This window comes from Dendrobates tinctorius, unplaced genomic scaffold (genome assembly GCF_039654945.1).
Source record: "Dendrobates tinctorius isolate UK_male_01 unplaced genomic scaffold, ASM3965494v1 ptg000070l, whole genome shotgun sequence".
Lineage (NCBI taxonomy): Eukaryota > Metazoa > Chordata > Amphibia > Anura > Dendrobatidae > Dendrobates > Dendrobates tinctorius.
In genome coordinates, this window is record NW_027361738.1 from 84177849 (window position 1) to 84204207 (window position 26359).

Consider the following 26359-nt stretch of genomic DNA (forward strand, 5'->3'; position numbering starts at 1 on the left):
GGTGATTTTAGTAAACCCGAAGCAAATGCTTGTCAGCTAAGTGGACAACCATGGAAAACTTCCTCCAAAGTTGATCACATTATTAAGAAAAAGTCAGTATCTGATGTCCATAAAAGTGCTGTACAGATTTTACACAAAATAAATGATCGTAAATCCCGTCCATCGGTGACCCCGTCATATGATCGCAGGTGACAGATGGGTTTGTATGACAACCAGAGGTCTCCAGCAGATCTCTATGGTTGTCACTGCCAAATTGCAATGAGCACCGCCCGGTGGCCGATGCTCATAGCAAGTGAGCATTTCTCCTGCATACAGGCGATCTGATCATCGCCTGTATGTAGCAGAGGCGATCAAAGTACTGCAGCTACTAGTCTCCCATGGAAACTATTGAAGCATGCAAAAAGTAAAAAAAAGTTTTAAAAAATATAAAAAAAATAAAAAACATATATAAGTTCAAATCACCCCCCTTTCACCCCATTCAAAATAAAACATTAAAAAAAATCAAACATACACATATTTGGTATCGCTGCGTTCAGAATCGCCTGATCCATCAATAAAAAAAAAGAATTAGCCCGATCGCTAAATGGCGTAATGAGAAAAAAAAAGTCAAAAATCCAGAATTACGCTTTTTTGGTCGCCACAACTAACAGGCGATGAAAAGATATTATCTGCACCAAAATGGTATCATTAAAAATGTCAGCTCGGCACGCAAAAAATAAGCCCTCATCCTACCTGAGATCACGAAAAATGGAGACGCTACGGGTATCGGAATATGGTGCAAATTTTTTTTTTTAAACAAACTTTGGAATTTCTTTTTCACCACTTAAATAAAAAAAGAACCTAAACATATTATGTGTCTATGAACTTGTAATGACCTGGAGAATCATAATGGCAGGGCAGTTTTAGCAAGTAATGAACATGGTAAAAAAAAAACAACTGTGGGATTGCACATTTTTTGCAATTTCATCGCACTTGGAATTTTCTTTCCATGTTCCAGTGCACAATATGTAAATACCAATGACGTTGTTCAAAAGCACAACTCGTCCCGCAAAAAACAAGCAGCAACAAAACCATATTGACGGAAAAAAATAAAAAAGTTCTGGCTCTGGGAAGAAGGGGAACAAAAAATGAAAATGCAAAACCAAATATACCTCTGTTGGTTAAGAGGTTACAAATAGTTAAAAAAAAAAATAGTAAATACTTAGAGGATCATGCTCGTTGCGCCTAAGCTTCGTCTGGGGCCCCGTGTCGTTTGTGCTCTCTTGGGTGGGTATGTATACTTGACAAAAGACCATGCAGGTCTGAAACATGTTGCCTGGGAGCGCAGAAGATATTCATTTTCTGCCTTTTTATTTTTGTGCTGTTGCGTTCGACCATTTTTTGCGCCTTTTTTTTTAATCATGGATCAATAAAGCAATTATTTTAAGAAGATGAGAGTGACGGCTGTCGTTTGGACTGTTGCTGTTCCTGGAGTATTTTGCTGTACACCCGGACAGGTGATCTTATTGCTCCTTTTTCACATTTAGTATTTTAATTGCTTCAAAGAAATTTAGTGCACGGCTTCATGGTGCTGGGCATTCACCTCTTCAGAGTTCTCTAGATCCCCTTGGGTCCAAGGGGTACAGTCTCTTTGTGCAGAGAGCCAATTTGGTGTATAGAGACTTACAGGCCATGCAATGCTCTTCTGGGAATTTAAATAGGCTAATGGCCTCTTTAGAGAGGAAGAGGAGAGGAAATCTAGCACCACCTATTGAATGGTGGAATATTAGAAATCAATATCAGCCCTTTATAGGGCCTTGTTAAATTACACATACATACAAAACATTAAGTTTATGGTTTGGCTTGTTATCCTAAGTCTTGGCAAGTCCCTTTTAAGGGTCGATGTGGGCATGTAGGATTGCTATCTCCAATAGGTGGTGCTTGAGCTTGTGTTGTCGCCCCATATCCTCAAATAGAAGACCATATTGTATCCTCCCAGAAGCACATTCATTATGAGGCTTACCCTTCCTTCATGTCATTGATGGGTAGCGGCACTCGGCCTCCCCTGTCCAGGGCTGATGTGATATTAATGGCATTCAGACGATCCGGTTGCCAGACGTTTTTAACAGCTCCAAGAAAATCACCCAGAACTTCACTGGCCAACATCTCCTCTACATTCATGTTTTTAATAAAGAACTCAGCTTGGTAAGGGAGAGGGAAATCTGTTCTCAAAATAGAGAAAGCACATGACAAACATTAAAATTACCGTACATTATAGTGTATGTATACCCACATCTATATATATAATTGCCTTAAATTGCCGGTCATCCACTTCCGTCTGGCTGTCCCCGAATCCCACAATCCACTGCGCCGCACCGGAAGAACGCCGACCGCCATTTTGGAACACCCAAGTGATGCCGCTCGGATCCAGGACGCAGCTGCGATCCCGAACGCCGCTGCAATCCCGACCGCCGCTGGGATCCCAGCTGCTGCTGGGATCCCAGCAGCCGCTCGGATCCAGGCAGCCGCTGTGATCACGAGGATGTGAAAAGGGTGTAACGAGGGGGTATAACGAGAGGGGTGCAATGAAGGGGGTATAATCAGAGGGTGTAATGAGGAGGTGTAATGAGGGGGGAGTAATGAGAGGGATGTCACCGCCGGACCCCCGCCAGGACCCACCGCCTGACTACACACGCCGGATCCCGCCGCTGCCTGCCCACCCACCTCCGTGCAGTCACAGCCGGCAGGAAAGACCGAGGCTTGAAAAACACCGTCTTTCCTGCCGGTTGTGAGTGCACGGAAGTGGGTGGGATGTTACTGCATTATACCCCAGAGCTGCACTCACTATTCTGCTGTTGAAGTCACTGTGTACATACATTACATTACTGATCCTGAGTTACATCCTGTATTATAGCCCAGAGCTGCACTCACTATTCTGCTGTTGGAGTCACTGTGCACATACATTACATTACTGATCCTGAGTTACATCCTGTATTATACCCCAGAGCTGCACTCACTATTCTGCTGTTGGAGTCACTGTGCACATACATTACATTACTGATCCTGAGTTACATCCTGTATTATACCCGAGAGCTGCACTCACTATTCTGCTGTTGGAGTCACTGTGCACATACATTACATTACTGATCCTGAGTTACATCCTGTATTATACCCCAGAGCTGCACTCACTATTCTGCTGGTGCAGTCACTGTGTACATACATCACATTACTGATCCTGAGTTACATCCTGTATTATACCCCAGAGCTGCACTCACTATTCTGCTGGTGCAGTCACTGTGTACATACATCACATTACTGATCCTGAGTTACATCCTGTATTATACCCCAGAGCTGCACTCACTATTCTGCTGGTGCAGTCACTGTGTACATACATTACATTACTGATCCTGAGTTACCTCCTGTATTATACTCCAGAGCTGCACTCACTATTCTGCTGTTGGAGTCACTGTGTACATATATTACATTACTGATCCTGAGTTACCTCCTGTATTATACCCCAGAGCTGCACTCACTATTCTGCTGTTGGAGTCACTGTGTACATACATTACATTACTGATCCTGAGTTACATCCTGTATTATACTCCAGAGCTGCACTCACTATTCTGCTGGTGGAGTCACTGTGTACATATATTACATTACTGATCCTGAGTTACCTCCTGTATTATACTCCAGAGCTGCACTCACTATTCTGCTGGTGGAGTCACTGTGTACATATATTACATTACTGATCCTGAGTTACCTCCTGTATTATACTCCAGAGCTGCACTCACTATTCTGCTGTTGGAGTCACTGTGTACATATATTACATTACTGATCCTGAGTTACCTCCTGTATTATACCCCAGAGCTGCACTCACTATTCTGCTGTTGGAGTCACTGTGTACATACATTACATTACTGATCCTGAGTTACCTCCTGTATTATACTCCAGAGCTGCACTCACTATTCTGCTGGTGGAGTCACTGTGTACATACATTACTGATCCTGTACTGATCCTGAGTTACATCCTGTATAATACTCCAGAGCTGCACTCACTATTCTGCTGTTGGAGTCAATGTGAATATACATTATATTACTTATCCTGTACTGATCCTGAGTTACATCCTGTATTATACTCCAGAGCTGCACTCACTATAGGATATAAACCTTCAGCAGACCCCTGGCTGCCATTGTAACCCATAGTTGCCCCGTGATTGTGTGACAGTGGGCTAATAGGGGCCAGTGAGCATGTACAACAGGTTTATTTAGAGATTGATCAAAGCATATAAATGGTTAACAGCAGCAATCAGCTCAGCTCAAACCACTGCTGTTACAGATGCTGGTTCTGCGACTTAGTTGGCATCAACCGCATGTGGAGCGAACCCTACTGATGAGTGATAAATGCTTGCAGCTGGATTACCAGTTTCATTGCATCAGTACATTTACTAATAGGTTAGTGCATGTGTGACTTTTTGGAACCCACTTCCCTCTACACATTATTAACACTCATTGCAATCAATTGGTATTGGACACGGCCAACTTACCCTCCCCTGACATAATATTGATGATAAGATTATGTCTGGCCGTCTCAAACGTTCGTCTGTTGTAGGCGGTTATCTTCAGAAGAAAAACAAAAGAAGAGAAAGTAAAAATGAATATTCACAAACAATAACAGTATATCACTCGGCTCAGTACGTGACATTTTGCTATAAGGTTCTCCGTCCTCTAGTTGGGTACATAACCATTCTCTCCCTAAGAGCGCAGTCAGAAAGTTGTATAAATCGGATCGAGATCGGAAAGCAGTTCTCGGACTGGCCATCGGTTCTCCCTACCTGAGTATGACAGCTTCATGTATTTCTATGCAGCTCTCGCGATCGGGTAGGGAGAGCTGCCGGCCAGTCCGTGCACTGCGTTCTGATCTTGCTCTGATTTATATAGCCGTCTGACTGTGCCCTCAAATCTATCTCCGTGAATGAAGCCGTGAAATGCCCCGATGGAATGGGATGGTGGTAGCACATGTGCGCAGCAGGCACCACCACTTCATTCATTCTCTATGGAAGGCCGGAGATAGACAAGTGAAGTATATGTGCACCATTTAGGCATTTTAGAGCCTTGACGGTTGGACTCGCCATAAATAAGCAAGTTATCAATCCGCAAGATTTCATACAACCCCTTTAGCTTCCTCCATAGGTAATTTTTTAAGATGAGCAATTCGATTCTCGCCGCCCTGGTCTGGCATCCAGTATGGTCCACCATGACGGTCAGTCTTTACTTCTGCACCCAGCATTCGGCCCAGCATTTTTGGTGCCTTCCAGCGACATTATGACACTAGGCTTCATATGACGCAAAGTCGCTGGGCATTGCACGTGCCACGTAGGTGCCACGGAAGACCAGAATGGAAGCCGGACCAGGGCAATTGCTCATTTTTAGTAATTATATTATCAGCAATTCCACATTAAAACTCCCCGGCAGCTCTCAGTCAGAGATAGATTGATCTCAATGGGCACCAGGTAATGCTAGATTTCCAATATGGTGGCACCAAAGGGGAATTGAACCCTCACAGCCTGGTGCCGTTACAGTTTACAGCTCACTACTGTAGGGGGAACAGTAGGGGGGACACACTATGATCAACGAATTGTTAGAGGACACAGATTGTACAATGTGGACAAGCCCTTTAAATGGTTAACATAATCAGGGCAGCACCAGAGAAACATTAGATATTTGGCCGTAGATTCTATTTTCCGGCATGAAAAAGACCAGAATGATTTGTCTGTTCCTCTGATTGCGCTTTTATTTTTTATTTTTTTTGCCAATGGCACGATGAAATAAAAACATCACTAATTATGAATCTACAATAATATTCTCCCGATCCAAGGGAGAGAAGAAAAATAATGAGCATCTCCCGGCAACTAAAGTAGGTCAAGATTTTAATTAGCATATTTTGTTCTTCGGCACAAAACGTGTATGATACAGAGCAAAAATGTAACCAAACAGACGGAAATAGGCGGAAATGTACACAAAACAGAACAGACACAAAAAGATACATAGTAATATCTATACCTGGCACTATCACGTGGGTACCAACATGGGCACTACTACAGAGGGCAACACTCAGAGCACTTGGCAATGGTTGGTACTAACATACAATCGCAAACAAACAGCACTATTGTTAGGCGTTGAGTTTCCACCACTGCACAGGGGGAATCTCGAGCCATGTCTTCTGCGGTCTCCCATTCTTCTGCATCTGCAGAGGTTCCTGCTCAGTAGAGCCGCCAGTCCCTGCGTCTTGCTCAGGCTAATGCTATGCGTCTGGTTGCTGCCCCAGGTTCAGCTATAGCATCAGACATTAGTCACCGGCGAGCAGACGCTTCTGGGACTAAGTCCTGTTTTTCCTCATCTGAGCATGCTTGGGAGACGACCACTCATTGGTGGTCAGAGGTCTCATGCAGCTCGGATTGGGCCATCAGGAAGGTCCCGGAAGGCTGCGCCTATAAAAGGATCGCACGGCCGTGCGCTAGGATAGACCATGTGGAGTGAGTGTTGTACGCACGTATGAATGTCTCTGGTGAATGGACTCATTATGAAACCCCTACCCTTGGTACGCATGTGTTGTTCAGCCCTGCCAGTTCGTGCCTTAGCTGAAGTGCAGGTAGGAGGCAGTGTCAGGGCCTAGCATCAGCACCAAGTAGTGGCTTGCCTGTACGCCACTGTGCACTTGGTCTGCACTCTACGGTGGCCAGCATCTTTTAGTGGTGTTCACAGGTGGGTCTAGAGGGACTCTAACCCTGTGTCTTTGGGGCAGAGTCCTGAGACGATACACTAGCTTTCACTTTGCCTATCTCTGTGAGCTTTAACAAGCTACGGCATTTATATTCCGTGGTAGTGCGGCTCTGTGCACACCAGGTGAGGTTAACCCACGTGTTTTCTTCTATTATACCGCCATATAGTGTTTGCCATTACCAAGCAGCAGTTAACATCTCTGCACGCAGGACCCCGGGCTGCGAACGCACGTTTATTCCATTTCTTTATTATTTGGTGCGTTCCACCTGCCCTAACAACTATTATATGGGTAGTGTTAATATTCCCTCCCCCAGGTATGGATACTACTAGGCAGCTGGTACTGCTGTGTCATTTATTATAGGTATTGTAGAGAAACGGGGTCAGTGGGTGCTCTCGTCCGCTGGCCTGGCTGTCTTTAGCAAGACTGCATGGACCAGGGCTCATACCACTGAATGCCCGCTCTATCTCCTTGTGGGCAGAACACTAAACAGACAACACAGGGTTAGGGTAAAACAGTGTGGCCAAGCTTTATTGAACCACAACACCCACTAGCAAACAGAACAATTCCAGCAATTTCACCAAGATGGTACGCATTACAAGGTTTTACTCCTCCGTTGACTCACCGGGATGCTAGTGGATGTTATGTCAGAGCTCCCAGGGTCACTATTCCACCTGTGATAACACACAGAGAGGAGGTCACAACAAGCATAGGGAGATAACCGAGAGCAGTCCTGTGTTCTATCAGCCGGGTCTGACATACCCTCAGCTGGGCTCTTGAAGAGTTTCTTGTCCATTGGGTGTTTAGCAGATTGTCTGGCTAGTAGCTCTATGTGATGAGATGAGACCCCTTCTCTCTGTCTCAGGGTCTTTTATACCTGAGCAGGTAAGCTATTTTTAAAATTACCCAGTGTCCTTCAGTCCACCGTCACAACCTTTCCCTATCTACATTCAAAGTCAACAAACTGATTCCAGAAAATAAACAAGCATCAGCAAAGCACACACTATGTTACATTGCATATCATTGTGCAAGTCAGCCTTCTTGACCCACCAGAATCCAAACTTAAATCCACAAGCCAAATATACAGACAAAAAGTCAATTCCTCCAGGCCTGCAAAAACACAGCTGTCTGGGCAATTAAGATATACTCTGGTTTCTTCACAGGTATTATTGTATAACTATCACTAGCAGTCTAATACTAATCTAAGGAGAGGTCATAACTTCTGTATGGGCACTGTGATGGTGACAGTGCCGTATGGATATTGTGGCATAATTCGCCTTCTATAATAAGTATTGACATGCGTGGTATTGTTGTATGGCCCCTACTATGAGGCTGATACTATTGTATGGCCAATACTATGGGGCTGATACTATTGCATGGCCACAACTATGAGGCTCATACCATTGTATGGCCACTACTATGAGGCTGATACCATTGTATGGCCACTACTATGAGGCTGATACCATTGTATGGCCACTACTATGAGGCTGATACCATTGTATGACCAATACTATGAGGCTGATACCATTGTATGTCCACTACCATGAGGCTGATGCCATTGTATGGCCACTACTATGAGGCTGATACCATTGTATGGCCACTACTATAAGGCTGATACCATTGTATGGCCACTACTATGGGGCTGATACTATTGTATGGCCACTACTATGAGGCTGACACCATTGTATGGCCACTACTATGAGGCTGATACCATTGTATGGCCACTACTATGAGGATGATACCACTGTATGGCCACTACCATGAGGCTGATACCATTGTATGGCCACTACCATGAGGCTGATACCATTGTATGGCCACTACCATGAGGCTGATACCCTTGTATGGCCACTACCATGAGGCTGATACCATTGTATGGCCACTACTATGAGGCTGATACCATTGTATGGCCACTACTATGAGGCTGATACCATTGTATGGCCACTACTATGAGGCTGATACCATTGTATGGCCACTACTATGAGGCTGATACCATTGTATGGCCACTACTATGAGGATGATACCACTGTATGGCCACTACTATGAGGCTGACACCATTGTATGGCCACTACTATGAGGCTGATACCACTGTATGGCCACTACTATGAGGCTGATACCATTGTATGGCCACTACTATGAGGTTGATACCATTGTATGGCCACTACTATGAGGATGATACCACTGTATGGCCACTACCATGAGGCTGATACCATTGTATGGCCACTACCATGAGGCTGATACCATTGTATGGCCACTACCATGAGGCTGATACAATTGTATGGCCACTACCATGAGGCTGATACCATTGTATGGCCACTACTATGAGGCTGATACCATTGTATGGCCACTACTATGAGGCTGATACCATTGTATGGCCACTACTATGAGGCTGAAACCATTGTATGGCCACTACTATGAGGCTGATACCATTGTATGGCCACTACCATGAGGCTGATACCATTGTATGGCCACTACTATGAGGCTGATACCATTGTATGGCCACTACTATGAGGCTGATACCATTGTATGGCCACTACTATGAGGCTGATACCATTGTATGGCCACTACTATGAGGCTGATACCATTGTATGGCCACTACCATGAGGCTGATACCTGTTACGGCCCCCGGTCCTACCATCACGGCCCCCGATCCCCCTGTCACGCTCCCAGCCCTGCGCCCCCGTGAGCGCAGCTATACTTACCTCGCCCGGCAGCCGCGCTCCCTCCAGCAGCCTCGCTCCCTCCAGCCCCGGCGTCGGCCTCTCTCTTCCTCTGGCCCGTGGCTGGTGACGTCACCGCGGGTCTCGCGCATGCGCTGTAGGTCGCGGCCGGCTCTCCACACTTGAGCTGGTCTCCGGCGGTGCCCTGCCCCGATTGCACCGCTGGACCAATGAGGGCACAGCGGCAGCCATATCAGGCCGCCCTCCCCTAGTGGAGGCGCCTGACCGTGGTTGTTTCTTACAGTACCTCAGGCCCTGTGTTCTCGCCTGGAATCAGGCACCCTGCCTAATCTCTGTGTTTGCTTCCAGCCCTGCTCAAGTCCTGTGTCCGTGCCTGCTCAAGTCCTGTGTCCGTGCCTGCTCCAAGTCCTGTGTCCGTACCTGCTCCAGTCCTGTGTCCGTGCCTGCGCAAGTCCTGTGTCCGTATCTGCTCCAAGTCCTGTGTCCGTACCTGCTCCAGTCCTGTGTCCGTGCCTGCGCAAGTCCTGTGTCCGTACCTGCTCCAAGTCCTGTGTCCGTGCCTGCTCCAGTCTTGTGTCCGTGCCTGTTCAAGTCCTGTGTCCGTGCCTGCTCAAGTTCTGTGTCCTTACCTGCTCCAAGTCCTGTGTCCGTGCCTGTTCAAGTCCTGTGTCCGTGCCTGCTCGAGCCCTGTGATCCATTCCGAGCCGCCCCTCTTGGTTCCGGCTGCCGTGGCATTCGAGTCTCTGGTCTTGCGCCAAACGGTCCCTGTATAGGGGTCGGTCTCACCTGGTTGCTCGTCCGGGGCCCCTCGGTGCCACGGCCCAGAGGGTCCACTCCAGGGAAATTCCGCCTTGCCGTGTGCGGTGCTAACAGTACGGTCAGGCCATGGATCCCACCGGTGTTTCCGCTCCCGGTCAAAAGGAGCTCCTCTTTTTACGGGAGAACCAGGGGCGCATCATGTCAGTCATGAAGGCCATGGAGTCCCGCCTGTCCGCTCTTCAGGCGGCCGATCCGGGGAATGCCGCTCAGCTGGCCGGCCTCCAGCAGGAGTTGAGTCAGCAGCGGGACGCTCAGTCCCATATTTTGTCTTATATGGCCTCGGTGGATAGCCGTCTGGGAGATCTCCAGTCCGCCGCCGCGGCCTCGGCCGCCATCCCCAGTCCCGCTCCGTTTCCCTCTCCTCGCCAAACCACCCCGATACGGTGGGGACCCCAAACAGTGTAGAGGGTTCCTAAACCAGTGTGGCTTGCATTTTGAGCTTCAACCTCATCAGTATCCCTCCGATAGGGCCAAGGTGGCCTTTATCATGTCCCATCTGGAGGGGGAGGCCTTATCTTGGTTAAATCCGCTCTGGGAGAGGGACGATCCTATAGTCTCTAACATCCCGGTTTTCTTGGACACCTTTTGTAAGGTGTTCGATGAGCCTGGACGGGTAGCCTCGCTTACTGAATCACTTTTCATCCTCCACCAGGGCACCCTGACAGTTGGTCAATACGCCATTCGGTTCCGCACCATGTCCTCCGAATTGGGTTGGAATAACGCGGCATTGGTCGGGGCCTTTTGGCATGGGTTGTCGGGCAGAATTAAGGATGAGTTGGCGGGGCGGGATACTCCCACCACCCTCGAGGACCTCATCTCCCTGGCCACTCGAATAGACCTCCGGTTCCAGGAGCGCGCCCGAGAAACGGCGAGGGATAGGAGGCCCATTAGGCCTGCCCCGATCGCTAACCGGTCCTTTAATCCACGCCCGCTTGGCCCTGTACATACTCCGCCCCCTGAGCCCATGCAGGTGGATCGGGTCCGGATGGCTGAGAGACGTCAGAGGGAGAGACGGGAGCAAGGTCTTTGTCTTTATTGTGGAGGGGCATCCCACTTCATCCGCTCTTGTCCTGAGAGACCGGGAAACTCTTCCACCTAGGCCAGGTAAGAGAGGCCTTCCTAGGTGATTATGATTCCTCTCAGGCCCTCACACTTTCTGTTCTTCTACTTTCAGGGGAGAGGCGTGGGTCCGAGGTGGCCTATGTGGATTCGGGCTCAGCAGGCAACTTCATCCGGCGTGAAGTTGTGGACAAATATCGTATTCCCGTGGTCACCCTGAAGAACCCCCGGATTATCGCTTCCGTTGATGGCCGACCGCTATTGGAATCCATCACCGCGGTCACAGAAGAGGTAATCTTGCAAGTCGGCGCCCTCCACCGTGAAAAAGTAGCCTTCTACGTGTTGCCCGACTTGTCTCATGCCATTCTACTCGGTCTCCCGTGGTTACGGACACACCAGCCGGTATTCAACTGGTCCACCGGGGAGGTCTTGCGCTGGGGAGACCCGTGTCATGGTCGCTGTCTGAACCCCATTCATCCAGTGGTTCCCGTCCGCCCACCTCAGGATCTCTCTGGGCTTCCTTCAGCCTATTGGGCTTATGCAGACGTTTTCGAAAAGAAGGAGTCGGAGGTCCTCCCACCGCATCGGTCCTTCGACTGCCCGATTGAGCTAATCCCAGGTTCTACTCCTCCCAGGGGCAGGATCTACCCACTGTCCCCTGCAGAATCCGCAGCCATGTCCGAATACGTCACTGAGAACCTCGCCAAAGGATTCATTCGGAAGTCTTCATCTCCTGCCGGCGCCGGGTTCTTCTTCGTTAAAAAGAAAGACGGTTCGCTGCGCCCATGTATCGATTATAGAGGATTGAACAACATCACTATCAAAAACCGGTACCCACAACCTCTTATCCCGGAGTTGTTTGACCGTCTCAGAGGGGGAATCATCTTCTCCTAATTGGACCTCAGGGGGGCATACAACCTCATCCGCATCCGTGCCGGCGATGAATGGAAGACCGCCTTTAACACAACCGTGACGGTCATTATGAGTACTTAGTGATGCCATTCGGTCTGTGCAATGCCCCGGCGGTGTTCCAGGAGTTCGTCAATGAAATCTTCCGGGATCTCCTGTACTCCTGTGTCGTAGTATACCTGGATGACATCCTGGTCTTCTCCCCAGATCTTCCATCCCACAGGAGGACTGTCCGCCTTGTTCTTCGGCGTCTTCGAGAGAATCGTCTATATGCCAAGATGGAGAAGTGCCTGTTCGAGCAGACCTCATTGCCTTTTCTGGGCTACATCGTTTCCGATGCCGGGCTACAGATGGATCCCGAGAAACTGTCCGCCATTCTCAAGTGGCCTCGCCCCGTTGGCTTAAGAGCCATTCAACGTTTCTTGGGGTTCGCCAACTACTATCGGCAGTTCATTCCGCACTTTTCCTCACTCTCCAGGCCGATCTCGGCCCTTACCCGAAAGGGGATCTCTGCTAACTCTTGGACACCCGAAGCCGAAGAGGCCTTCCAGTCGCTAAAACAAGCTTTCTCCACGGCTCCCGTATTGATCCGTCCTGAGAGCAGCAAGCCTTTCGTGCTGGAGGTGGATGCTTCCTCGACTGGCGCCGGGGCTGTCCTATCCCAGAGGACCGGTTCGGGCCGCCTACGCCCTTGTGGGTTCTTCTCCAGAGCCTTCTCGCCTGCTGAGTGTAACTATTCGATTGGCGACCGTGAGCTTTTGACCATAAAATTGGCATTGGAGAAGTGGCGTCACCTTCTGGAAGGAGCAGTTCACCCATTTGTTGTTTACTCTGACCACAAAAATCTAGCCTACCTCCAGACCGCCCAGAGACTCAATCCTCGACAGGCTAAATGGTCCCTGTTTTTTGCTCGCTTTGATTTCGAGCTGCACTTCCGCCCTGGAGACAAGAACGCTAAAGCCGATGCTCTATCCAGAGTCTTTCAACCAACTGAATCTGGGGAGGAACCTTCCCATGTTATCGAGCCTACGAGGATAATCACAGTGGCTCCGTTGTCTCTGCTTTCTCCACCTCCGGGCAAGACTCTCGTACCAGAGGACGTCAAGAGGAGAGTTCTTCTGTGGGGGCATTCCTCCAAACTGGCTGGTCATGCCGGAATTGGGAAGACCCTGGCTCTCATAACGCGGTATTATTGGTTGCCCACTCTTCGTCAAGATGTGGCAGACTTCGTCGCCTCCTGTTTCTCCTGTGCTAGGAATAAGACACCCCGTCGTCCTCCATTTGGTCTGCTGCTTCCCTTGCCGATACCGAAGTCGCCTTGGGAGAATATCGCCATGGACTTTATCACGGATTTGCCCCGCTCGTCTGGCTGTACGGTGATTCTTGTGGTAGTGGACCGCTTTTCTAAAATGGCGCATTTCATTCCGTTAAGCGGCCTTCCTTCCGCACCCGGATTAGCCAAGATCTTCGTCCATCAGATTTTCAGACTACATGGTCTACCTGAACCAATTGTCTCTGATCGTGGGGTACAGTTTACGGCTAAATTTTGGAGAGCGCTTTGCAAACTTCTGGATATTTCCTTGGATTTTTCATCTGCCTATCATCCACAGACCAATGGGCAAGCGGAATGAACTAACCAGACCCTGACTGCATACCTTCGGCATTTTTCCAACGGCCACCAGGATAATTGGGTTGATCTGCTTCCTTGGGCGGAATTCGCCTACAACAACCATGCCGGCGAACCCTCTACTAAATCGCCCTTTTTTGTGGTATTCGGCAAACATCCTAACATACCTCTTCCTGTCGCTCCAACCTCCGAAGTACCGGCAGCCAACTCCTTGTTCCAGGAATTCTCTGAAATCTGGTCTGAGACCAACTCCGCTCTCAAAAGGGCCAGTGAGCGAATGAAGAACCACGCAGACAAGAGGAGGCTGGATCCTCCACCGTTTCACATTGGGGATAAGGTCTGGCTTTCATCCAAGTACATCCGACTAAAACTACCCTCTTACAAGCTGGGGCCCCGGTACATAGGTCCTTTTGAGATCCTGGATCGAGTCAACGAAGTCGCCTACAAGTTGAGGTTGCCTGCTTCGCTCCGTATCCCGAACACCTTCCACGTCTCTCTCCTGAAACCTGTGGTCCTGAATCAATTCCATCCTTCACCTACTCCAGCCCCTCAGCCGGTGGGCTCGGATGATACTTTCGAGGTAAGGGATATTCTCGCCATGAGGAGAGTTAGAGGGAGGACCTTTTTCCTTGTTGACTGGGAGGGGTTTGGTCCTGAGGAGAGATCCTGGGAGCCCCGGGAGAACATCAACGCTCCCCACATTCTCAGGAAATTTTTTGCCAACCGCAGCAGGGGGCGGCTTAAGGGGGAGGGTACTGTTACGGCCCCCGGTCCTACCATCACGGCCCCCGATCCCCCTGTCACGCTCCCAGCCCTGCGCCCCCGTGCGCGCAGCTATACTTACCTCGCCCGGCAGCCGCGCTCCCTCCAGCAGCCTCGCTCCCTCCAGCAGCCTCGCTCCCTCCAGCCCCGGCGTCGGCCTCTCTCTTCCTCCGGCCCGCGGCTGGTGACGTCACCGCGGGTCTCGCGCATGCGCTGTAGGTCGCGGCCGGCTCTCCACACCTGAGCTGGTCTCCGGCGGTGCCCTGCCCCGATTGCACCGCTGGACCAATGAGGGCACAGCGGCAGCCATATCAGGCCGCCCTCCCCTAGTGGAGGCGCCTGACCGTGGTTGTTTCTTACAGTACCTCAGGCCCTGTGTTCTCGCCTGGAATCAGGCTCCCTGCCTAATCTCTGTGTTTGCTTCCAGCCCTGCTCAAGTCCTGTGTCCGTGCCTGCTCAAGTCCTGTGTCCGTGCCTGCTCCAAGTCCTGTGTCCGTACCTGCTCCAGTCCTGTGTCCGTGCCTGCGCAAGTCCTGTGTCCGTATCTGCTCCAAGTCCTGTGTCCGTGCCTGCGCAAGTCCTGTGTCCGTACCTGCTCCAAGTCTTGTGTCCATACCTGCTCCAGTCCTGTGTCCGTGCCTGTTCAAGTCCTGTGTCCGTGCCTGCTCGAGCCCTGTGATCCATTCCGAGCCGCCCCTCTTGGTTCCGGCTGCCGTGGCATTCGAGTCTCTGGTCTTGCGCCAAACGGTCCCTGTATAGGGGTCGGTCTCACCTGGTTGCTTGTCCGGGGCCCCTCGGTGCCACGGCCCAGAGGGTCCACTCCAGGGAAATTCCGCCTTGCCGTGTGCGGTGCTAACAATACCATTGTATGGCCACTACTATGAGGCTGATACCATTGTATGGCCACTACTATGAGACTAATACCATTGTATGGCGACTACTATGAGGCTGATACTATTATATGGCTTCTAGTACATATGAAAATTCTACACTTTTAGGTGACAACACAATATAAAAATTCCTGTATAGTTTGCAAATATTGAATATACAGTATATTGGTGTAACTAACATTCTATTTGGTGTACCTAACATTCTATGGGCACTACTATATGGCAAGCAGTGTTGTATAAGTTGACGTGACTGATACTACTATATGGCCACATATGAGGCTAATACTATTTGTATCACTTCTAGCATACAGGAGATGACACTTTTGTGTGGGCATTTATTGTACTGTACAGTTGGCAGTATTATATGGTATGTAGCATGACTGATACTTTAGTATGACCACTTCAATTGTGTAAATTCTAATATACGACACCTGTCACTACGTTACTCTCTTTTGGCACTGCCGTATATTCACTGATGTTGTGTTTGCTCTATTACAGACAGTATATGTCCATTACTACGTGACTTTCACTACTATGTAACTGACTATAATCTAAGGGCACGATGGCGCTATATATACCTGTGCCCCCTTATTCCTGGGGAACAGGTAGCCACATCACAGTGCCAATGAACAGTATGGTGAGAAGTCATTAAAGGGGTTTTCCAGGACCATTTAATTTATTTTCTTACTACGGGCTTAAAAACAGAGACAACTACTTGCCTATTCAACCTGTCGCCGGCTCAGAGCTGTCACCAATGATTCAGCTGCTCTACGTCAACAGAGCAGCTCTTCTTCTTCTTCCTGGCTGCTCTGTGCGTGACTGCTGATGTAATGCTGATTGACAGCTGGCTCCCCGCAGTTAGGCAGCAGGGAGCCGGCTGTGAATCAGCATTACATCAGCACTCATGCGCCATTAGCAGGGCAAAGCAGATAAGAAGCAGCAACCCTGTCGACTTGACGTCATCAGAAACCGCAAGAACAGTCCATGACCGCTCTGTGTGGGAGAGATTGGCACCAGACACAACAGGCAGGTAGTTAGCAACTACCTGCCTGTTATTGGCACTTTGGCTCTTAGTGAAAAAATGTAATAGTCCTGGATAGCCCCTTTAATGGCATGGCATGTCGTGTGCCATGTTGAGGCGTGAGGCACACAGCAGCCTTCTTTTATGTAAGGCAAACTGAGAGCAAAGTAGAAAATAAGATATTGCGAAGTGGCGGACTCTGGCTGTTATGCAGTCAGGCTGCGCGCAGGCTATACATTTACCCTCATTAATTCAATTCTGTCTGAGCATTTTTACATCAGCCGCTCAACATTCGCATCTACAGGAGTCATTCAATGAAGCAACATGAGACCCTCATTTCTTGTTACACGGCACAGATCAAGACTAAGCGCTTAGACAATGTCAAACCCAGAACTGGAAGAGCGGAAAGAAGAATAATATGATATTATAAGACATTAATCCTGGAAACAGCTCAGCACTTATAGACATAATAACATGCCAGCCTGCAAAATATCAACCTCATTTCACAAACAGCAGTAGGGACAACATTTTAAAGGAATTCTCCATTTGTATAAAAAGTAGTTAAAATCTACATTTACATGAAATGTTTTACCATCTCAAACTCATGTGTTCTGTTACAGTTGTAGAGGGGAATTTTATCTAAACAGTGTTTCTTTTTACCTCTCTGCCACTAATGCTAACGGTTTCCTGACACTCAGGGTCGCTTGCAGAGGGAACAATTGCAGGCTGGAGCAATCGACCTATGGTGATTATACAGGCTGCACTCTATTTCATGTGTTCTGTTACAGTTGTAGAAGGGAATTCTATCTAACACAGTGTTTCTTTTTCTCTCTCTGAAACTGATTCTATCAGTTCCCTGCCACTCGGGGTCAATTGCAGAGGGAACAATTGCAGGCTGGAGCAATCGACCTATCGTGATTATACAGGCTGCACTCTATTTCATTTGTTCTGTTACAGTTGTAGAAGGGAATTCTATCTAAACAGTGTTTCTTTTTACCTCTCTGCCACTAATGCTAATGGTTTCCTGACACTCAGGGTCGCTTGCAGAGGGAACAATTGCAGGCTGGAGCAATCGACCTATGGTGATTATACAGGCTGCACTCTATTTCATTTGTTCTGTTACAGTTGTAGAAGGGAATTCTATCTAAACAGTGTTTCTTTTTACCTCTCTGCCACTAATGCTAATGGTTTCCTGACACTCAGGGTCGCTTGCAGAGGGAACAATTGCAGGCTGGAGCAATCGACCTATGGTGATTATACAGGCTGCACTCTATTTCATTTGTTCTGATACAGTTGTAGAAGGGAATTCTATCTAACACAGTGTTTCTTTTTCCATCTCTGCAACTGATTCTATCAGTTTCCTGCCACTCGGGGTCAATTGCAGAGGGAACAATAGCAAGCTGGAGCAACCGAGCCACCGTAATTATACAGACTGCACTTCTCAACTGGGTGCTTCCCCAGTGCAAAAAGGAACAAGGGGGTTCCTAACAATACTTTAAATGTGTAACCCCTTGCGTGCTGTCCCTGGCCGAGGATGACCAGCTTGCCTGTAAAGAGAGCAGGGAAGACAGACCGTCGCTGTGAGAGAAAGTCGGAATGAGTAGAATGGAAAGGAGTGCTTGCTGCAAGACTGGAAGAATGTTTGCTTCCAAAGAGGGAGAGAGGAGCAGCTATGCACCCCTTTTTCTTTATAAACAAAGTCCAGGGTGATCTAAAAACTAAAAAAACTATACTCGCCTACCAATGCCTTGTGGCATCCTCTCCTGGCATTGCTAAGGCCCACCCGCTGATTTCTGGACTATCTTTTCTGGCAGGAATGTGAACGGCTTCTAAAAAAGTCTTCCCAATGCTTCCCGAAGGCAGTCACATTGTAAAAAAAATCTAACCATAAACAGGGTTAGTTTTATTATTTTATGCATTGTTTGTCATAGTAAATATTGACACTGTACCTCTATAATCGTTGGTTTTCCCACACTTTCAAATGTCGGAGATCCATACAGCACCCCATCGCTGTAAGGCGTCCTCTGAATATACCGCAGCCACCCCGGCCGATCTGGATAACCCATTAAATTTGTGTTAAATGTGATTGGATCATTGCTTAATTCACCTAGACAGGACACAAAAAAAGGAAAGAGAGTTAAGGGGAATTTGATATCATTTAGAAAATGTGGAAGTGTGCAGACAATTTTGGCCTTACGAACAAAGGGAATTTTTTTTCTGGCAATCAAAAAGCCATAACGTCTGCAGATTCTCAAGATATCTTACAATAGGTGTAATTTATGACATATTCAGAGGTAAAATCAATTCTAAAATATCAAAAATAATACAAGCAACAAGTACAAAAGTGAAAAAAACTAAGAATAAACTTGAATAAAAAAAATGAAAATATCCCTCAATTGTACCAGTGGTTCAACTATTTCTACAAAGTGTTCTAGTCTGCATGTTTCAAGTGCTACTGTGAGCATAGGCATGGCCTTAACATGCTCCCATGCCTGCAGCGTTTCCGGACTTGTCTCCCATCCGGAGCGTCATCGGTCGGTGATTACACAGTAGCTGCCAGCAGAGGATCTTGATGATTTCCCCAAGCACATTCAGCGGCAGACCCTTCCTCAGACAACTAATAACCTCAGTGATAGCAGCCGAGACTGTAAGTGCTGGGATTTCTGCTCATGGCGCTCAATTCCAGATGTGTTGAAGATTTAATTTCCATTTTTTCATCCTTTGCATATCATGTCTACTCATCCTGTAATTTACAAAAGTCCATACATTTTACTTCTTGGTGATGAATATGTCTCGTCAGAGGAGGTGGGCTTGATCTCTAGCACCACTTAGTGGAAGCATTGACTTGGAGTTCTTGTTCTCCTTCTCCCTGAAGAGAAAAATTTTCATATTTAATTTCCCAGAGGAGCATGCATGGCTTATAAGTATCCTCACTCTGACATGCCAGACTTGTCTTGTCACTCTTCGCAAGGAGAAACGTTACTTCTTGGTGCTGAAATTTCAATGTCAAGGAGTGTATGTACACATAGATACGGAGAAGTGCTGTTCCACTTTGCAACTAAGCACATACGGCTATTGGCGGCACTGGGAACAGTTGACTGGCAGGGGTGTCAGGTGTCACTCCACCAATGATGTCATAATGATGGCCTATCCTAAGGATAGCCTATCAATATAAAAGTCCTAGACAACCCCTATAACAATCAAACTGCAACCGGCTTTCAAATCTCTATATCTAAATAAAGGATTGTGTTTAGTTGATTAAGTGTGTGGCCACTGCATAAGACCCTGCCCCCAAGGAGCTGGAAAAGACCCTGCCCCCAAGGAGCTGGACACAGCTGGCGAACTTCAGAATTTATTTTAGTTTCCTTGAAGCCTTAAGGGTGTATTACCAAGTGATAGATGTTACTTCTGTGACTCCAACTGAAAACAGTTCTGATCCTGGGGATTCAGAGGCTGAAGTAGAACTGCATCCCCTTGTTTTCCCTGCACAAGGGGCGTCCCAAACACCCGCTCAAGTCTACTCCTATATATACCCAAAAATCAGGGCCAACTCCAGGTTTCTGTGTTAGGAACGGCGGAACGCACCAAATAAATAATAATGCAGCGCGGCGGCAGACACAGCCGCTGTGCGATAGTGCCGTGAGAGACGTGACACCACCGGACGCTAGTGTAGAGGTGCGGTGTGCACAGTGGCCTATGGCTTGCCACTGACTGGCACTGACTCTTTCTATAGTTCCCTATCCACATGCGTAATATCAGAGAGAGAGGAATCTTAATAAGTCAGTCACTAGAATCATACATCCATCACCATTCACACATATAGCAAGAAGAGTATATACTAGCGCATGGCCGAAGCACCGCTATCTAACGTCCCTCGGAATACCGGTTTGGAGGAGAAAGTTTTCATATTAGGTAGATCTCCACCAACTGCCATTGGAGGTGAACGTTTTTTCGACCGCTGCGGACACCTGTTAGCCAGGTGGCCCGACTGTCGACACAGGTAGCAGCAAGTGAAGCCCTGTTTCCGACCGGCACGAGACACGTCCATGGGCTCAGTAGGTAAAACTTCCAGATCAGGAGGATCCAGAAATTCAGAGAAGTCGGGAGCCGACCTAAGCTTCTGTCTGGATTGAGTACGCTCCAGCCCGCGCTCCGTAAAACGGAAGTCAATACGGGTGGAGATCTCTATCAACTCTTCCAGGCTTGTGGGGACCTCCCTGGTAGATGAAGCATCTTTGACATGCTCAGCCAACCCGCTACAGAACACAGGGATGAGTGCTTTATCAGGCCAATCGAGCTCGGAAGCCAGTGTCCGGAAACGGACGGCTTACTGACTGACCGACAGGGATCCCTGCGTTAACGCAAGTAACTGGAGAGAGGTATCGTGAGTGACCCGGGGCCCCAAAAAGACCTGCTTTAGAGATTTTAGAAACTGAGCCGCGCTCAGTATCACAGGGTCATCACGCTCCCATAGTGGCATAGCCCACTCCAACGCCCTGCCCGACAGGAGGGAGACGTTAAACCCCACCTTAGCCCGCTCTGTAGGAAATCGCGTGGCCAGTAACTCGAGCTGGATAGTACACTGGCTCACAAAACCCCTACAGGTGGCGCTGTCACCAGAAAATTTATCGGGCAACGGGAGGCGGGAAATTGTCGGCGCAGGCGTGGACGTGGACACACGCGAGACAGCCTCTGCGACTGCCTGCACAGCAGCCTTAGTAACCTTCGCAGCTGAGGCGGAACTCTCGAGAGTCACCAACCTGCCCTCCAGGTGGCGAATGTACTGCAATAGCTGCTGCTGCTGGTCCGCCATTACTAGCCAGACCTTGGCGCTAGTATAATGTTAGGAACGGCGGAACGCACTAAATAAATAATAAAGTGCGTTCGCCGCTTGGGGTCCACCGTGCAGTAGGTGTTAAAACCACTGCTAGACAATGGCAGACGCGCTATATGGCGGTATAATGCGCATGGGTTCAACGTCACCCGATGTGCGCAGAGCGGACTCTGTTAACTCACAGAGGTGCTGTAACATAAACATAAACACTGAGCCTGTTAGACTCACAGGTCTCAGTGAAATTGCACGCACAGTATCAGGTCACAGGACAGGGTCCAAGACGGGGGACGCCGGTAAGTGCTGCTGAATGCAGCGTGGCGGCAGACACAGCCGCTATGCGATAGTGCCGTGAGAGACGTGACACCACCGGACGCTAGTGTAGAGGTGTGGTGTGCACTGTGGCCTATGGCTTTCCACTGACTGGCGCTGACTCTTTCTCTAGCTCCCTATCCACATGCGTAATATCAGAGGGAGGGGGAATCATAATGAAGTCAGTCACCAGAATCATACATCCATCACCATTCACACATCTAGCAAGAAGCGTCTATACTAGCGCATGGCAGAGCGGCCATGTGGGCCTTTTATAGCCATGCGCTGCCGGGACCTTCCAGATCTCTGAGATGAACCAATCAGATCTGGAGAAGGACCTGAGCACGTGACTCCCAACCTCCAATGGGAGATCGTCTCGTGAGCATGTTCAGTGGAGCGGCAGAGGAACTTAAGGCCCTTTTACATTTAGCGATGCACCAGCGATCCAACCAGCGATCCGACCCGGTCAGGATCGCTGGTGCATCGCTAAATGATCGCTAGTGAGCTTTCATACAGAAAGATCTCACAGCGATGCAGCAGTGACGCAGCGCACGATACTTACCATTCACACACAGCGATCCTGCGTCCTCCCGCCCGCCTCCACACGTCGCTGGACGTCACAGCAGGAAGTCCCAGCAGGAAGCGCCCGACGAGAAATGGAGCCGGACATTCTCGCGCGATCAGCGATGGACAGCGGGGGAGCCGGTCGCTGGTAAGTATCACACATAGCGATATCGCTAGCAATATCGCTATAACGTCACAAAACCGGTGACGTTATAGCGATATTGCTAGCGATATCGCTTAGTGTAAAACCCCATTAAGCCTCAGGAATGACTTGCTGCAGAGCAGCATGTGAGGCTCTGGATTCCTGTTGTGTAGCAAGAATGTTAATAAAGACTGTGCATATAAGCAGAAGTGGAGGCTCAGATGTCTCTGCAACATTTATATTTCTGCATTATTATACTGGAAAGGAACTGTGATGGTTGCATTGGAATTGAATCTCTGTCCAATCATTGTTTGTCTGGATGTACTGTGTATTCTTGCAACAAGTAAATTTTATCAACAGCCCCTCTGGCCTCCCTGTTTTCTGGACTATTTGGAGTGCACCACATTACATCACACTACCAGGAAGCAGAGGTTACCATAATTAAGTGCACACTGACTTCACAAACTTTATTTTCTTTTATTTTTGTCACTGCCATAGCCATGGTGAGTGACCCATGACATATTACTTTACATATATATTACACAAACGGGAAACAATATGTCAGACATAAAAGTATATAAAAGCGAACAGTATTGAAGAAAACATATACAAATATATTAAATAAAAAGGAGAGTAAAATGGACATGGGAAAACATACAAAAGTGAGCAAACATGCAAAAAAATTGCTGTAATGGTTAGAATGCATGTAATAATACACAAGAATGAACAGATCTAAATATATCTAGCAAAAAATGCAAGATAAAAATCCTGTACACATTTACAAGTAATAACACCCAGCTGGCCACAGATACCATGGGGAAAATAAGTATTTGATTCTCTGCCGATTTTGCAAGTTTTCCCAACTACAAAGAATGGAGAGGTCTGTAATTTTTATCGTAGGTACACTTCACCTGTGAGAGAATCTAAACATAAAATCCAGAAAATCACAATGCATTATTTTTACATAATTAATTTGCATTTTATTACATGAAATAAGTATTTGAGCACCCACCAACCAGCAAGAATTCAGGCTCTCACAGACCTAGAATCATAGAATCATAGAATCGTAGAGTTGGAAGGGACCTCCTGGGCCATCTGGTCCAACCCCCTGCTCAAAGCAGGATTCGCTAAATCATCCCAGTTAGATGTCTGTCCAGCCTCTGTTTGAAGACTTCCATTGAAGGAGAACTCACCACTTCTCGTGGCAGCCTGTTCCACTCATTGATCACTCTGTCAAAAAGTTTTTTCTAATATCTAATCTGTGTCTCCTCCCATTCAGCTTCATCCCATTGCTTCTAGTCTTTCCTTGTGCAAATGAGAATAAAGTTGATCCTTCTACAATGTGACAGCCCTTTAGATATTTGTAGACAGCTATTAAGTCTCCTCTCAGTCTTCTCTTTTGCAAACTAAACATTCCCAAATCCTGCAACCTTTCCTCATAAGACAGGGTTTGCAGACCGGTCACCATTCTGGTCGCTCTTTTCTGAACTTGCTCCAGTTTGTTGATGTCTTTTTTAAAATGTGGTGCCCAAAATTGGACACAATATTCCAGATGAGGTCTGACCAAAGAGGAGTAGAGGGAAATAATTACTTCACGTGATCTAGACTGTATGCTTCTGTTAATACATCCTAGAATTGCATTTGCCTTTTTTGCTGCTGCATCACACTGTTGACTCATATTCAGTCTGTGATCTATTAGTATACCCAAGTCTTTTTCACATGTGCTGTCACTTAGCCCTATTCCTCCCATTCTATATATGCTTTTTTCATTTTTATTGCCCAGATGTAGTACTTTGCATTTCTCCCTGTTAAAAACCATTCTGTTAGTTGCTGCCCACTTCTCCAGTTTATTTAAATCTTTTTGAATCCTCTCTCTCTCTTCTCTAGTATTAGCTATCCCTCCTAGCTTTGTGTCATCAGCAAATTTAATCAGTTTACCCTCAATTCCTTCATCTAAATCGTTGATAAAGATGTTGAACAATACAGGGCCCAGGACAGAGCCCTGTGGTACCCCACTTGAGACATTCTTCCAACTGGATGTGCAGCCATTTACGACCACTCTTTGGGTCCGATCACTAAGCCAGTTATGAATCCACCTAACAGTTGCCTTGTCCATTCCATACTTAGTCATTTTTTCAATAAGGATTGTATGAGAGACTTTGTCAAATGCTTTGCTGAAGTCAAGATGTACTATATCTACAGCATTTCCTTGATCCACCCAATCAGTAATACCGTCATAGAAGGAAATTAAATTAGTCTGACATGATTTATTAGTTACAAACCCATGCTGACTCTGTTTAATCACTTCATTCTTATCCAGGTATTGACATACATGTTGTTTAATAATTTGTTCAAAGATCTTTCCTGGTATAGAAGTCAGACTCACCGGCCTATAGTTGCCTGGGTCCACCTTCTTCCCCTTTTGAAGATAGGAACAACATTTGCTCTTCTCCAGTCTTCTGGCACATCTCCTGTTCTCCAAGAATTTTCAAAGATTATGGAGAGGGGTTCAAAAATTTCTTCTGCTATCTCCTTCAGTACTCTGGGGTGTAATTCATCTGGACCTGGAGACTTGAATTCATTTAGGTTAGCTAAGTGTTTCCTCACTATCTTTCTGTTTATAGATATCCTGGATTCTTCTATTCCCTTAATAGGACAGTGAATAACAGTTGATGTTACATTTCCTTTCTGAGAGAAAACAGATGCAAAATAGGAATTTAAAAGTTCAGCCTTCTCAACATCCTGTCTTACCATTTCATCATTTTCATCCTGTAAAAATCCTATAGCATCTTTGACTTTTCTTTTACTTTTGACATATCCCCAAAATCCTTTATTATTGCTTTTGACATCTCTTGCAAGCCTCAATTCATTTTCAGCTTTAGCTAATCTGATTTGTGCCCTGCAGGTTCTGCAGACAGCATTATATTCTTCTTTAGATATGCCTCCATCTTTCAATTTTATAAACATTTTTTTCTTCCTTTTTAGCATGTGCTTAAGTTCTGTGTTCATCCATCCTGGTTTCCTTAAATGCTTCATATTCTTCCCTCTTTTCGGAATTGTTAACAACTGTGCTTTGAGAATTTCATTTTTCAAGATTTCCCATCCTTCCTGGACATTTTTGTCTTTAAGGATATCCAGCCATTGGATCCCTCCAATTCTCTTTCTGAATCCCTTAAAATCTGCCTTTCTGAAATCTAACCTTGACGTCTGAGTCTTCACAGGTCTTCCACCTCTAGTTATCCAAAATTCTAAAATAGCATGGTCGCTACCTCCTAGGGTCCCAGCCACTTTTACCTCCTCAACCATTTCCTCCCTGTTTATAAGGATTAGATCCAAGGTAGCAGTTCCCCTTGTTTTCTCCTTTACCTTTTGGAAGATAAAGTTGTCAGCAAGAGAGGATAAGAATTTCCTTGACCTGTTAGTTTTGCCTGAGAGAGATTCCCAACAAATGTCTGGATAGTTGAAATCTCCCATGACAACTATGTCATATTTTTTGGAGAACTTGGCCATTTGATGCATAAAGAGTTCATCCATATCTTCAGCTTGCACAGGCGGCCTGTAGTAAATGCCTACAATGGTGTCCTTTCCATTGTTCTGTCCTTGTATTCTTACCCAAACAGTTTCCACAGAACTCCCAGTCTCTGAAGCTTCAATCTCTGTGCAGATATACGCATTTCTAACATATAATGCGACACCCCCTCCTCGTTTATCAAGTCTGTTTCTTGCAAATAAGTTGTATCCTTCTAGTCTTGTATTCTAATCATGTGTATCGTCCCACCAAGTCTCAGTGATTCCAATGACATCATATTTCTTTTCCTGTGTTAGTAGTTCCAATTCTCCTTGTTTGTTGCCCATGCTTTGTGCATTAGTATAGAAACATTTTAGTTTGTGATTGGTTTCTCTTTCTCCAATATTTTTATTAATTAGATTCTTTCGTCTTTGTTCTTCCTTTCCACTTCTAATAGCAGAGTTCTCAATAGCATTTGTCA

The 26359-nt window shown here is 47.1% G+C and overlaps 1 protein-coding gene across 5 annotated transcripts in view; it reads right to left on the reverse strand.

The window, feature by feature from the left end:
- Positions 1 to 26359, reverse strand: part of SGCE (sarcoglycan epsilon) — an 88091-nt gene that overhangs the window by 31135 nt on the left and 30597 nt on the right. For all 5 annotated transcript variants that reach the window (XM_073582064.1, XM_073582063.1, XM_073582060.1 and 2 more), the window contains 3 exons: positions 18471 to 18628; positions 4523 to 4595; positions 2003 to 2201 (listed from right to left, as the gene is read on the reverse strand). In XM_073582064.1, coding sequence (XP_073438165.1) covers positions 2003 to 2201; positions 4523 to 4595; positions 18471 to 18628 — 430 coding nt within the window. The remainder of the gene's footprint in view (positions 1 to 2002; positions 2202 to 4522; positions 4596 to 18470; positions 18629 to 26359) is intronic.